Source organism: Physella acuta, unplaced genomic scaffold, assembly GCF_028476545.2.
Source record: "Physella acuta isolate Inbredline_101_S28 unplaced genomic scaffold, ASM2847654v3 ptg000421l, whole genome shotgun sequence".
Classification (NCBI taxonomy): Eukaryota; Metazoa; Mollusca; class Gastropoda; family Physidae; genus Physella; species Physella acuta.
In genome coordinates this window covers 310,732-325,871 of record NW_026731940.1, presented here as the reverse complement: position 1 = coordinate 325,871, position 15,140 = coordinate 310,732, and the positions used below count along the sequence as shown (strand labels likewise).

At 37.8% G+C, this 15,140-nt stretch overlaps 1 protein-coding gene across 1 annotated transcript in view; it reads left to right on the top strand.

Moving 5' to 3' along the window:
- The first annotated feature begins 479 nt into the window (after positions 1-479).
- Positions 480-15,140, top strand: part of LOC131942703 (uncharacterized) — a 60,115-nt gene continuing 45,454 nt past the window's right edge. The window contains exons 1-7 of the mRNA XM_059302613.1: positions 480-2,393; positions 4,240-4,455; positions 10,827-10,905; positions 12,790-12,902; positions 13,489-13,591; positions 13,868-14,010; positions 14,810-14,940. Of these exons, the coding sequence (XP_059158596.1) occupies positions 623-2,393; positions 4,240-4,455; positions 10,827-10,905; positions 12,790-12,902; positions 13,489-13,591; positions 13,868-14,010; positions 14,810-14,940 (2,556 nt within the window). The 5' untranslated portion in view covers positions 480-622. The remainder of the gene's footprint in view (positions 2,394-4,239; positions 4,456-10,826; positions 10,906-12,789; positions 12,903-13,488; positions 13,592-13,867; positions 14,011-14,809; positions 14,941-15,140) is intronic.

Below are 15,140 nucleotides of genomic sequence, written 5' to 3'. Positions count from 1 at the left end.
GAACTTTGCTCAGAAAAATCACGACATGCCTGGACGAAACTGGCCCCCGAACTGAAATTTGATATTTAATGCGGCCCTCGGACTGAAAAGTTTGGAGACCCCTGCTATAGACTATTGGGGTGGGGGGTGGTGGGGAGTTGCGAGGTTTTGCGAACTGCGTCACGATATCAAAATTAATAATTGATTTTGTCCAGGTGGCGTTATGTGTTTATGACCTGATTTTTTTTTGGGGGGTGATGGGGGGGAGTAGGTAAGTGTGGTGGTTAGTTGGGGTAGAGCTTTACATGACTAAAAGGGTGCAGACGGTGATGGATGGGGGTGTGGATTATGGGGACAAAAATACTTTAAAGAGAATATTGCAATAAGACTTGCTTTCAAAAAAAATTGAGCTAAAATTCAATAAGTAAAACTCACTTGTAATTATATTTAATCCCTAACCCTTTTTCCAATGTCACTCGCTGCAACAAATTTTGCTATAAAAAGACCGTGTGCGTTTTTCACGTCTGCAAAACCCAGCAGACGGATCTTGCCTCTGTTTGCTGTTCATCCCATCAGCGATCACAACTGTGCAGAGTCATTCTGTTCTTCAGTGTAAACAAAGTGATTTGGATCCACTTTAGCCATGAGAGTTTCTTGGCTGCTAGCCCTTGTGGCTGCAGCATATCTTCACTCATACACGACGGATGCAAAAGGCTTAACCGGCATTGGAAAGTCTGCTGATGACAAAGACCCCAAGGCACTTGGTTCACTCAGTACAAAGAACTCGGGTAAGCAGGGTGCTACATCGGACACCAAGCGAGACGATGGGTCAAACGATGACAAGAAGAATTCAAACAATGCGAAGAACACGGCGGGTGCTGCAAAGCCAACAGGTAAGCAGAACTCGCCCGAGACTGGCTCGAACAACAATGAGAAGAACAACGAGAAGGATAAAAACGCCCAGTCAGCGCAAACAGCTGCTTCTGCGTTTAAAAACGTTGGGAAGAGCAATGATCAGGACAAGAAAGATGCTGATAAGAACAAGAAAGGCAATGCCGTGGATTCGTCAAACACGAACGGTGGCACTGATAAAAATACTGGAGGGTCGAATGGCGGAGATAAAGACAACAGAGGCAAAAACGACGATGACGTCGAAGACATAATAAAAAATATATTTAAACCTGGAGACAAGAAGATTTCTGGTGGATCAGACAAGAAAGGCGGCAACTCTCCCGGTGGATCTGATAAAAACATAGATAAAGAAAATAAAGGCAAAAACGACGGTGGATCAGATAAAGATAAAGATAAAACTTCAACCAAAAACGGAGGTAAAAGAGGCGAGGGTAAAGGTGGATCAGATAAAGACAAAGATAAAACTTCAACCAAAAACGGAGGTAAAAAAGACGAGGGTAAAGGTGGATCTGACAAAGACAAAGATAAAGATAAAACTTCAACCAAAAACGGAGGTAAAAGAGGCGAGGGTAAAGGTGGATCAGATAAAGACAAAGATAAAACTTCAACCAAAAACGGAGGTAAAAGAGGCGAGGGTAAAGGTGGATCAGATAAAGACAAAGATAAAACTTCAACCAAAAACGGAGGTAAAAAAGACGAGGGTAAAGGTGGATCTGACAAAGACAAAGATAAAGATAAAACTTCAACCAAAAACGGAGGTAAAAGAGGCGAGGGTAAAGGTGGATCAGATAAAGACAAAGATAAAACTTCAACCAAAAACGGAGGTAAAAGAGGCGAGGGTAAAGGTGGATCAGATAAAGATAAAGATAAAACTTCAACCAAAAACGGAGGTAAAAAAGACGAGGGTAAAGGTGGATCTGACAAAGACAAAGATAAAGATAAAACTTCAACCAAAAACGGAGGTAAAAGAGGCGAGGGTAAAGGTGGATCTGACAAAGACAAAGATAAAGATAAAACTTCAACCAAAAACGGAGGTAAAAGAGGCGAGGGTAAAGGTGGATCGGATAAAGACAAAGATAAAACTTCAACCAAAAACGGAGGTAAAAAAGACGAGGGTAAAGGTGGATCTGACAAGGACAAAGATAAAGACAAAAAAGGCAAAAACGACGGTGACGTCGAAGACATTATAAAAAATATTTTTAAACCTGGAGACAAGAAGAATTCTGGTGGATCAGACAAGAAAGGCGGCAACTCTCCCGGTGAATCTGATAAAAAGAAAGACAAGTCCGGAAGTAAAAAAGATAAAATTCGTGGTGGATCTGACAAGAAAGACGGTGGCTCTAAAACTGGGTCTAATAAAGATAACTTGATTAAAAAATTGCTGGATTTCGGTGGCACGAAGAAGTCTGACGGTAAATCCAAAAGTCCAAACACAAAGGACAATTCTAAAACCAAAAATAAAGGATCAAAAGATCATTCAAAAGGAGGTTCCAAAAAGAAAGGTTGGTATTATAAATAGTCGCGTTTAGTTATAAAGTACATTTCATCTGTGCTTTGTTTATTTTTGTAATCAAAGTGCCCCATTTATACCGGATAGTAAGGAGTTAACTAACTTTTTGAGAAAAGCATTTAATCCGAAGATTTTGTGGCCAGTGCAATGCCCAGCCATGTTTATAGATAATTCAGATACCCATCAGACGTGGGTGCCTACAGAGATGTCCTACAGATGCTAGTCAGGTAACCGAACTCGACACTTCCGAGTATACAAAAACTAAAGGTTGTAGGAAATATTAAACACCTCGACTACTTATAAAAAAAGAAAATATGTTAAGGAGTTATTTTGAAATCAGTAAATTAGGCTTTCATTAGTGCAAAAGAAGCTATATATATATATATCTGAACTTATCCTAGTATACACGTATTAACACTAAAATTACAAAAAAAACAACATCTATTTATTTACTGCCAGCTATATAAATAAATATATATTTGTCTTATACTTCTGTTTAATAGACATATATTTGAGACGAACTACATTTTTTTTCGTCATTTTTTTCAGCCTCTTTTTACTTTCTCGTATACGAAGTATATAGGAGGTATTGCAATCGTGCAAAAAAAAATCTAGATTTTCACAAATCACAACGTTGTACACCTCGCTGAGTCGGAAAAAAACATAGTTTTGTAATTTTGTCCGTATGTCTCTGTGTGTGTATGTGTTTGTCTGTAAACGCGATAACTTGAGTACCGTTACATCTAGATTAATGAAATATCATATATAAGTATTATATAAAATTTGTAGTTCTGTATCAACTTTTCAGCAATTTCCAGCAACTGGAAGTAAAACTTATTCTACTTTCAATTTTTCCAAAACCTATAGCTTGAATACTGTTTTTGATAGATAAATGAAATTTCACATATAAGTAAAAATTTATAATTTTCTGCCTTCTGTCGAATTTTGAGTAATTACCGACAACCGGAAGTAGTACTTTACGCTATTTCCGTTTTATCCAAAAACGTTTATGAATTTATTAAGTACTAGTATTCCACACTATTATACAATCATTGTTTACCGTTCACTTGATGTGCATTTATTTTTGCACATCGAGATGTTATTCTATCTTTTAAAAGTTTAAGTAATTAAAAATGGAATAAAAATCATGTCTATATCCCGAGTTGCCATCCCGGTAGTGTTATATAAGAATATTCGACACCGTTTATGGGAGATCATTCTCGGTTTACTTACTTTCTCGTATACAGAGTATAGAGAAAGTAATGTAATCGTGCATAATAAAGCGGGGAGATCACAGTTCTTTATAGTATTCCATTTTCGATTACAATCAGAGATAGTGTGTTATAAAACTGTAGAATACACTCAGATGGGCGTGAACCGTCAAGTTCATATGGAGAAATACGATAGATGGTGATGCATGTAGGAGAGGGTATCAAAGAAAGGAGGAGGGGTCTTTTGAAGCTATTTGTGTTAACTGATCATTTGACGTGTTTTACTTTAGGAGCAACGCTGAAAGTAGAACACTTATGCGTTAAAAATTAAAATCATTGAGAGAAGACATACTTTAAGACACCGTTTACTAAAAAGTTGTTGGCGATTACATTTCGATTCCTTCACTGAACTTATTGTAAATATTTGTATTTCCATAATAGAAGAAGTAAATAAAAGCTAGATATCTAAATTATGACCAGCATACTCAGTTTAATATTTAGTTACATTAATTAATAACAAAAACGTATCACGAAATTAGATGAAATTTTATAATTCAAAGGCCAAATAAATATTTAGGTTCCTTATTTAGTCAATAATTAGAAGCTCCACGCTGGTTTCTTCTCCAGATAACGACTGCGAGGATGTAAAGCTAGAGAGTGTCAACTATGAGGTCGCCACCAAACAATTCGACAAAAACCGCAAGATCGCGTCCGTCTCCCTCGTCAACCAGATTTCCCTGACGGTTTGTGCGCTTGGAAAAACATTCGGCTTTGAGGGACATAAAGCTTTTGTCAACGGAGGATGCCGAGGGACATTGAGGGTCTGCTATGAGCGTGACACAAGTGGGTCCAAAACTTCTTTAAAATGTTGCCAATATATATATATATATATATATATATATATATATATATATATATATATATATATATATATATATATATATATATATATATATATATATAGTGACCTACTTAGGTGTTTCTTTCTTTATATAATTTAGTTTCTTAGTTCAGTTAATCGACCTCGAGAGAGTTGTACGGTAACCTGAACTCCTCGGTCACCTGAACTCCTCCGTCACGTCATGTGATTGGATTTTAATTGGTTATTCCGATCCGTAGCAGATCCTCGACCAATGATCTTACGACATTAAAGATCCTTAGCAGTCCTAGACCAATGGTCTTACGACATTAAATTAACCTCCCTTGGTTTTGATCTTGTATATAAACCCGTGCACGGCAAGTCTCGGGGCAGCTTTTGACCCTAAATCCCGGACGAGCCCCCACTTATTATGATCGCCATCTGACAGCCGCAGATCAGGCGAACACCCCGGGTTCGTTTAATTGTAGTTATGGACAGAGATCCACTAGACAGTATGAACACAACAAAAACTACGTGGGCTCGTCAAAATGGTCTAGGGGAATAGACACGTAGAAATGATGTGACACAACTTGGCGTTACTGTCAACTACTGTTTAATTTGTGTCCAAGTATAAATAAATGACACTAGGGCAAGTTGTGTCACATCATTTCTACGTGTCTATTCCCCTAGACCATTTTGACGAGCCCACGTAGTTTTTGTTGTGTTCATACTGTCTAGTGGATCTCTGGCCATAACTACAATTAAACGAACCCGGGGTGTTCGCCTGATCTGCGGCTGTCAGACGGCGATCATTATATATATACTAGCTGCATCCCGTGCTCCGCCACGGTAAATCTTTTTTAAATGTACCAACTTTGGAACAGAGCAAAACAAACAAAAACATAACACAAACACAAACAAAACACAACCACAACACAACACAACCACAACACAACACAACAAAACAAACAAAAACATAACACAAACACAAACAAAACACAATCACAACACAACACAACCACAACCACAACCACAACCACAACCACAACGACAACACAACCACAACATAACCACAACACAACACAACCACAAACACAACCACAACACAACCACAACATAACCACAACACAACACAACCACAACACAACCACAACACAACACAACCACAACACAACCACAATACAACCACAACACAACACAACCACAACACAACCACAACACAACCACAACCACAACACAACCACAACACAACCACAACACAACACAACCACAACACAACCACAACAATAGAATCACCAACGAACAACACGCTTTTCTTAGGCATCCGCGCCCAGAGAGAGCCTTTCCAGCATTCTCTATACTATAATTCTAAATTTTCACCATCTGTTAACACCGAAAAACAAAAACAAAAAAATAGTGATTTTGAGAGATCATAGTCTAATTAGAAAATAATGTAAATAATCTTAACATTTTTTCTATTTTACTTAACATATAATAATCAATGTGGAAGTAATAAAAAAAATTAACTTAATTTATTGAGAGTGAGTTGAATATTTAAAAAAAAAACATTTTCCCATACGTCCGCGCTCAGAGAGAGCCTTTCCATTATTCTCAAAAAGTCTAATTTCACCATCTGTTTTCATAACACCGAAAAACAAAAGCAAAAAGATAGTGATTTTAGAGAAATCATAGACTAATTAGAAAAAAAAAAATAATATAAATAATCTTAACATTTTTCTCTTTTAATTATGAACATTAACATATACTAATCAATGCGGTAGTAATACAAAAAAGATTAACTTAAATTATTGTTGAGATAAATATATTTTCAAATTACCTCCCTTGAAAAAAATTACCACAAAAAAAAGTTGAATTAATTAGTTTTTTCGACCTACTTTTATGGAAATGTATCCATTTTTTCTAGGAATATAAACTAAAATTATATTTGACATTGATCTTTTTAATATGTTTTAGCAATGTGCGAATATTTAATATTTTCATAACGTTATGCAAAAAAGTAAACACAGTGTCATTTATAAAATAGCTCTATGCCGCTATATAAACAAACCCTACTCTAACACTTATAATAAGACACTGCGGTGCACTGAAAAGCACAACATGGTGCGTAGTTTACTTTTATAGTCCCAAAATCTATAGCGATGACGGACGGAAGGAAGGAAGGAAGGACACGCTCAGCCCGCTTATATTATACTAGGCATACTGCCTAGCTTCGCTTAGGTTTTCAAAAAAGTTAAGAAATTGAATGATTAATTAATAGGTGATTGGCTGTTATGTTAATGCTTAGGGCCTAAATTTATACAGGGGTACTTTTATTGTGCCCATAAATTGATGGAATATTCGCAAACTTATTACTCGCAAGGTTATCAGAACTGAAAGGGCTTTCATAAAAATTATTAATCAAACATAATATTAAATTACTTTTGCAATTAATTTCACAATTTCAATACAATACAAAACTTAATTTTTAACAAAATATCCATTTAAAACAATGCTATACATTATGAGTTTTGTTTTTTCTTAAAAAGAGTATACAAAATATTAAAAAATTGTTACATTAAAAAGTTACCGCCCCTGTTCATAGACCAAATAACCAAATCTCGTATAATGAGAATTTCAATCGCAGTCATTTTTAGCCCTCTTCGAGGGCTTTGATGCTGACCAACAGTTTTTCCATACGGCCCAGTCATCTATAGAGGTGTATGCAAAAAATTAGCCAGTTATACAAAGAGTTAGTACCCTAAAATTTGTATAGAATTTACCCTGTTTTCCCCATAAAATACAAAGATTATATAGGGAAATACGACTGGTCAGTTTTGACCCATTTCCCGATTTTTCCCGGACATGGTGAGTTTTTTGTGACACCCCAAGGCGTTCTCCTACTACCTCACAAAATATCAAGGGGGGTCGTCGGAGGAAATTTTTTTTCGTAATAGAGCTCATATAAAGAGAATTTCACTCGCGGTCACTTTTTAGCCCTCGTCGAGGGCTTTGAGTGTAACCGACAGTTTTCCCTAAAGGTCAAGCCATTGACCTAGGAGCATGCAAAAAATTAGCCAGATATACTGAGCTTAAGTACCCTAAAGTCTGCGTTGAAATGACCCTCTGTTTTTCCCATAAAATACAAAGATTATATAGGGAAATACAACTGGTCAGTTTTGACCGCTTTACGAAGTTTTCCCAGATATGCCGAGTTTTTTGTGACACCCCTAGGTGTTCTTCTACCACCTCACAAAATATCAAGGGGGGTCGTCGGAGGAAATTTTTTTTCGTAATAGAGCTCATATAAAGAGAATTTCACTCGCGGTCACTTTTTAGCCCTCGTCGAGGGCTTTGAGTGTAACCGACAGTTTTCCCTAAAGTTCAAGCCATTGACCTAGGAGCATGCAAAAAATTAGCCAGATATACTGAGCTTAAGTACCCTAAAGTCTGCGTTGAAATGACCCTCTGTTTTTCCCATAAAATACAAAGATTATATAGGGAAATACAACTGGTCAGTTTTGACCGCTTTACGAAGTTTTCCCAGATATGCCGAGTTTTTTGTGACACCCCTAGGTGTTCTTCTACCACCTCACAAAATATCAAGGGGGGTCGTCGGAGGAAATATTTTTTCGTAATAGAGCTCATATAAAGAGAATTTCTCTCGCGGTCACTTTTTAGCCCTCGTCGAGGGCTTTGAGTGTAACCGACAGTTTTCCCTAAAGGTCAAGCCATTGACCTAGGAGCATGAAAAAAATTAGCCAGATATACTGAGCTTAAGTACCCTAAAGTCTGCGTTGAAATGACCCTCTGTTTTTCCCATAAAATACAAAGATTATATAGGGAAATACAACTGGTCAGTTTTGACCACTTTACGAAGTTTTTCCAGATATGCCGAGTTTTTTGTGACACCCCTAGGTGTTCTTCTACCACCTCACAAAATATCAAGGGGGGTCGTCGGAGGAAATTTTTTTTCGTAATAGAGCTCATATAAAGAGAATTTCACTCGCGGTCACTTTTTAGCCCTCGTCGAGGGCTTTGAGTGTAACCGACAGTTTTCCCTAAAGTTCAAGCCATTAACCTAGGAGCATGCAAAAAATTAGCCAGATATACTGAGCTTAAGTACCCTAAAGTCTGCGTTGAAATGACCCTCTGTTTTTCCCATAAAATACAAAGATTATATAGGGAAATACAACTGGTCAGTTTTGACCGCTTTACGAAGTTTTCCCAGATATGCCGAGTTTTTTGTGACACCCCTAGGTGTTCTTCTACCACCTCACAAAATATTAAGGGGGGTCGTCGGAGGAAATTTTTTTTCGTAATAGAGCTCATATAAAGAGAATTTCACTCGCGGTCACTTTTTAGCCCTCGTCGAGGGCTTTGAGTGTAACCGACAGTTTTCCCTAAAGTTCAAGCCATTGACCTAGGAGCATGCAAAAAATTAGCCAGATATACTGAGCTTAAGTACCCTAAAGTCTGCGTTGAAATGACCCTCTGTTTTTCCCATAAAATACAAAGATTATATAGGGAAATACAACTGGTCAGTTTTGACCGCTTTACGAAGTTTTCCCAGATATGCCGAGTTTTTTGTGACACCCCTAGGTGTTCTTCTACCACCTCACAAAATATCAAGGGGGGTCGTCGGAGGAAATATTTTTTCGTAATAGAGCTCATATAAAGAGAATTTCACTCGCGGTCACTTTTTAGCCCTCGTCGAGGGCTTTGAGTGTAACCGACAGTTTTCCCTAAAGTTCAAGCCATTGACCTAGGAGCATGCAAAAAATTAGCCAGACATACTGAGCTTAAGTACCCTAAAGTCTGCGTTGAAATGACCCTCTGTTTTTCCCATAAAATACAAAGATTATATAGGGAAATACAACTGGTCAGTTTTGACCGCTTTACGAAGTTTTCCCAGATATGCCGAGTTTTTTGTGACACCCCTAGGTGTTCTTCTACCACCTCACAAAATATCAAGGGGGGTCGTCGGAGGAAATTTTTTTTCGTAATAGAGCTCATATAAAGAGAATTTCACTCGCGGTCACTTTTTAGCCCTCGTCGAGGGCTTTGAGTGTTACCGACAGTTTTCCCTAAAGGTCAATCCATTGACCTAGGAGCATGCAAAAAATTAGCCAGATATACTGAGCTTAAGTACCCTAAAGTCCTCGTTGAAATGACCCTCTGTTTTTCCCATAAAATACAAAGATTATATAGGGAAATACAACTGGTCAGTTTTGACCGCTTTACGAAGTTTTCCCAGATATGCCGAGTTTTTTGTGACACCCCTAGGTGTTCTTCTACCACCTCACAAAATATCAAGGGGGGTCGTCGGAGGAAATTTTATTTCGTAATAGAGCTCATATAAAGAGAATTTCACTCGCGGTCACTTTTTAGCCCTCGTCGAGGGCTTTGAGTGTAACCGACAGTTTTCCCTAAAGTTCAAGCCATTGACCTAGGAGCATGCAAAAAATTAGCCAGATATACTGAGCTTAAGTACCCTAAAGTCTTTGTTGAAATGACCCTCTGTTTTTCCCATAAAATACAAAGATTATATAGGGAAATACAACTGGTCAGTTTTGACCGCTTTACGAAGTTTTCCCAGATATGCCGAGTTTTTTGTGACACCCCTAGGTGTTCTTCTACCACCTCACAAAATATCAAGGGGGGTCGTCGGAGGAAATTTTTTTTCGTAATAGAGCTCATATAAAGAGAATTTCACTCGCGGTCACTTTTTAGCCCTCGTCGAGGGCTTTGAGTGTAACCGACAGTTTTCCCTAAAGGTCAAGCCATTGACCTAGGAGCATGCAAAAAATTAGCCAGATATACTGAGCTTAAGTACCCTAAAGTCTGCGTTGAAATGACCCTCTGTTTTTCCCATAAAATACAAAGATTATATAGGGAAATACAACTGGTCAGTTTTGACCGCTTTACGAAGTTTTCCCAGATATGCCGAGTTTTTTGTGACACCCCATGGGGTTCTCCTACCACCACACAAAATTTCAAGGGGGGTCGTCGGAGGAAATTTTTTTTCGTAATATAGCCCATATAAGGCGCCGGTCAGTCGAGGTCAGTTTTGACCCCCTCTCCGTAGACTTTTCGGCCAACCGTCACCGGCCCTCGTGTTCTATCGCCCCAAGGCACCATCGTGCCAAATTTGACGCGCCTGCGGCGCCGGGAAGTGCCCTATCGGGCACCCGACCACTTTGCTTTATATATATAGATATATATATATATATATATATATATATATATATATATATATATATATATATATATATATAATAAATTATAGATCATGTAGATTTATCTAATGATGAAATTGTTTAGTACATGAAGAAATTATGATTCTAATACTGTCTAGAACCCAAAAAGTTGAAGTGTAAAGCACCATATCGAGACATCTACGGCTACTGTCTCCTGCCAGTCACTGACAATAAGAGGTAAGAAATTCATTGTTTGCTAAATGATGGCACAATTTCACGGCGTGTCAAGCGTATTTAAACGTTTTGACCCGTTAGACGTAATCGAGTAATTTTATTAATATTTAAGTGGATGCTCCTGGCCGTACTGCATACGTGTAAGTAGACACCAGGTATAAACTACCATCTAGTTCAGGGGTCTCCAAACTACGGCCCGCGGGCCGGATGCGGCCCGCGAGGTCCTCTCATCCGGCCCGCGGAGATCTTTTTGTTCACGCAAAAAAACATTTGTTGGTGATAGCTGAGGAACTTTTCCCAGAAAAATCAAAGACATGTCTGGAAGAAACTGGCCCCCGAACTGAACTTTGATAGTCAATGCGGCCCTCGGGCTGAAAAGTTTGGAGACCCCTGATCTAGTTTATCATTTTAATGTGAAACATGCATGCATATTAATAGACTTTATGTATTAAATACAGTAATGTGATGCGTTCTTTGAAAGAGCGATTAGAGATTCATTTAACAATAGAACTGAGATAACATGGCAATAGTTCGCAATTAAATTTTTGAACGTTGACAACAGTAAAAAAAATTCTAATTTTTAAAAATTGTTTATTTTATTGTTTCGTAAGATTCTAAGCTTAAGAAATTGAATGTGTAATGACGTCTACATAAAAACATTAACAATCATCTTGGTTCTATGATATACTTGTCTTATTGAATTAGGATATTTCTTGCAAGTTTGTCTTTTATTCTTTATTTATAATGATAAGTAATATTAAGTACAATTTCAGTTGGGGTTTTATCCTTTATTAGTCGGTCTTTTGATATATTGGCCTTTTGGTATATCGTCCTAATACCCATTGGTATTATTTAGTCGGCCTTTTAACCGTGGGTCTTTTGTCAGTCGGCCATATGGCCTGTCGGCTTTATATATTCTCGGCCTTTTGGCATGATTCCTATATAAAACGGATAGGAAATCTATCTTTCAAAAATAAAACGATGCGGCAGCGGTTGTACGAGTGGAATCGAGCTCTAGAAATTAACTTCGGTAATTGAACCTGGTGTCAAATTGAAGTGAAAATTGTGATGTTTCTATACTTTTTGGGCAATGATAACATTTAATCTTTTATTTTTGCTTACGTCCGGTGGCGTAGCGAGGTCTGGTGTCACCAGGTACCGACCCCCCCCCCCCCCGAAAGAATATATATATATATATATATGGAATATATATATATATATATATATATATATATATATATATATATATATATATATATATATATTCCATATACACTTGTAATTAGTTGTATACGCATGTTTATATGTATTCAAATATTTTTTTCTTCTGGATGTATTTAATTTTTTTACCCCCCCCCCCCCCCCCCCCCCCCCGACCTCATACATGGATTAACATATAGGTTATTACTATTCTCAACCAAACCGTTTTCCTCAGGCATATATATTGCAACGTTGAGTTGATGTCACTTCCCCCCCCTGCCCCCCCCCCTCCCAAAATTCCCCTTCTCCCCCCCCCCCCCACCATCAACCCCATAGGTGATTACTTTAAACTGTGCTCAGATAATACTAACGATTTGTATCTATATTCGCTTATAATATAGCTGGATGTTGCGTGTTTTCTTTATAATTACCAGGTTTACGTCATGGTGGCACCCCCCCCCCCCCCCCCCCCCCGCTCCATCCGGTTCGGGATTCGTCCACTTTGCTCTTAAAAAGACTGTTTTTAATTTATTCTAATTAATCATTTAATTAAGTGAAATTATCATTTTTCTGTATATATTTTGCTTTTTTTCGCCCTAAGTGGTGTCACCCGGTGCGGTCCGCACCCCCCCCCCCTCCGCACCCCCCTCGCTACGCCTCTGCTTATGTCTTAAATATTTAAAATAGGACCTTCTCAGAGGCCGCAGACAAATGCGCCAGCCTGAAGGGACGCCTGGCCCAGCTGGACAACCCGGACTTCACAATTGCTGGCATCGTCGAGGAATTCCCAGAACTGGAAGGTGAACAATTTGTATTGATCACATTTCTTTTTCAATTAAATCATTCTTATTAATTAAGCTACCAGACTTCCCACTCAAAAAAAGTGATCACATTTACATTTTCCCAACACACACTTTTCCCTTGAGCCCCAACAATCAACGGACGAGTGGCGTAGCGAGGTCGGGTGTCACCCGGTGCGGCACTTAATGGTGTCACCCCCAGAGGCGTAGCGATCCTTCCCGGGGAGAACTTTCAAATTTTCGATTTGCACCCCCTCCCCTTTCAAACTTTCGATTTGCAACCCCTACTCAAACTTTCGATTTGCACCCCCCTCCCTGAAGTTTTTCTCTATATATTTTGCTACTTTTTGCCTTGGTGTCACCCCTAAATGGTGTCCCCCGGTGCTGTCAGCACCCCCCCTCTCTCTCGCTACGCCTCTGCGACGGACCACATTGTCCTTTTCCCCACTACATCGCTTTTAGACTATGTCCACAATACCTCTCTTCAGCCTCTCCTCTACTAAACAGAATAACTCGTTTACTTAATTTTTTTTTTTTTTGTGTATACACAAGTAAAGTTACCTTCAATGTTCCGTGTGTCCCATAGGCCACAGATGCTACTTCGGTGGAGGAAGCTTCAGTGAGACTCTTGTTACAAGAGTTGCGGACAAATTCAAAATGGACAAAAAATCATGCCAAGGCGCTTTGAAGTAAGGCAGTGTTTTTTAAATGTAATTTTAGAATTACATTGTTATGTTTTAATATCAGTATTACAATGTATTGTTTTATATGAAAGGAAGTTCTTTTTTTTTTAAATGAAATAAAGAATTGTAGTATTTATTTACTTGGTCTAATTTCAATATATTTATTGAATCATTTTTACTTTTACTTTTTAGAAAAGTATCCATTTTAACGCAATACTAAGTTTACTTGGTGTAATTCCAAAACTTCTATTAAATCGGTTATGTCGTTCTGTTTTTTTCTAGAAAATTCTCCAGTAAAGCGACCGTTGTTGATATGAACCAGAAGACGTCACTAAGCAGCCAATGTGTTGTCGCTGACTTCGACCAAACCAAAATGATGGACTTTGCTGATTGTAACGACAAGTTGCCTTTCATCTGCGAACAGCGTATGTAATGTTATACAGCAAAATATCAGTAGGGACCAACTGGTTGAACAGTAGTAACATGGGTGAGAGGAATGTGGTGACCCACGGGTCTAGTGGTGGTAAAATGGGTAAGAGAAATGTGGTAACCCTTGGGTGAGAGGAATGTAGTAACCAACGGGTCTAGTGGTGGTAACATGGGTGAGAGGAATGTAGTAACCAACGGGTCTAGTGGTGGTAGCTAGTAACATGGGTAAGATAAATTTGGTAACCCACGCGTCTAGCTAGTAACATGGGTAAGAGGAATGTGGTGACCCACGGGTCTAAAGGTGGTAACATGGGTAAGAAAAATGTGGTAACCCACGGGTCTAGCTGGTAACATGGGTGAGAGAAATGGCAGGATGTGTGAGAAGGTCTTAGTCTACCAAAAAATGTGTGAAAATTATTGGGCTTATCAATAGTGAACATATCGTTTACATGATTGTAATTATTATATTTTGAATTAAAAAATCTTTACATAAAATCTATTTAAGTACATTCGAGGTGTGGGTGGGGGGGGTAAAAAGGCCAAAGGGTATATATATATATATATATATATATATATATATATATATATATATATATATATATATATATATATATATATGTATATATATATATATATATATATATATATATATATATATATATATATATATATATATATATATATATATGTATATACTCTGTTTATATCCTATCACATTACTGGGTCGGATTTTTTAATAAAACGATTGTCATAGCATACAGAGGTGTTATTATTATTCTTCATTAACGAATATAGTCGTAAAAGATGACGATGAAGAAGACGACGCAGATGGTTGGAGCGAATGGATTAACAGCAACAGCGATCTACAGAACGGCGATGATGAGAATCTATCAAAAATTATCAAAAAAGCCACAGATGGCACCTTGGTAAGTCTATGGAAGCATAGGTCATGTTTACCGGTTAAACCTAAGTCAGTATTGTGTTCTTTTGTGTTCTTTTGAAGACGGTACGGTTGGGTTACATTAATAATATGATTAAAGCACTGAATAAAAAATTGAAAAATATTTTTAAAATGTCGTTTTCTTCAATGGCTGATCCAAATCTGACAATTAAGATCATGCGCGAT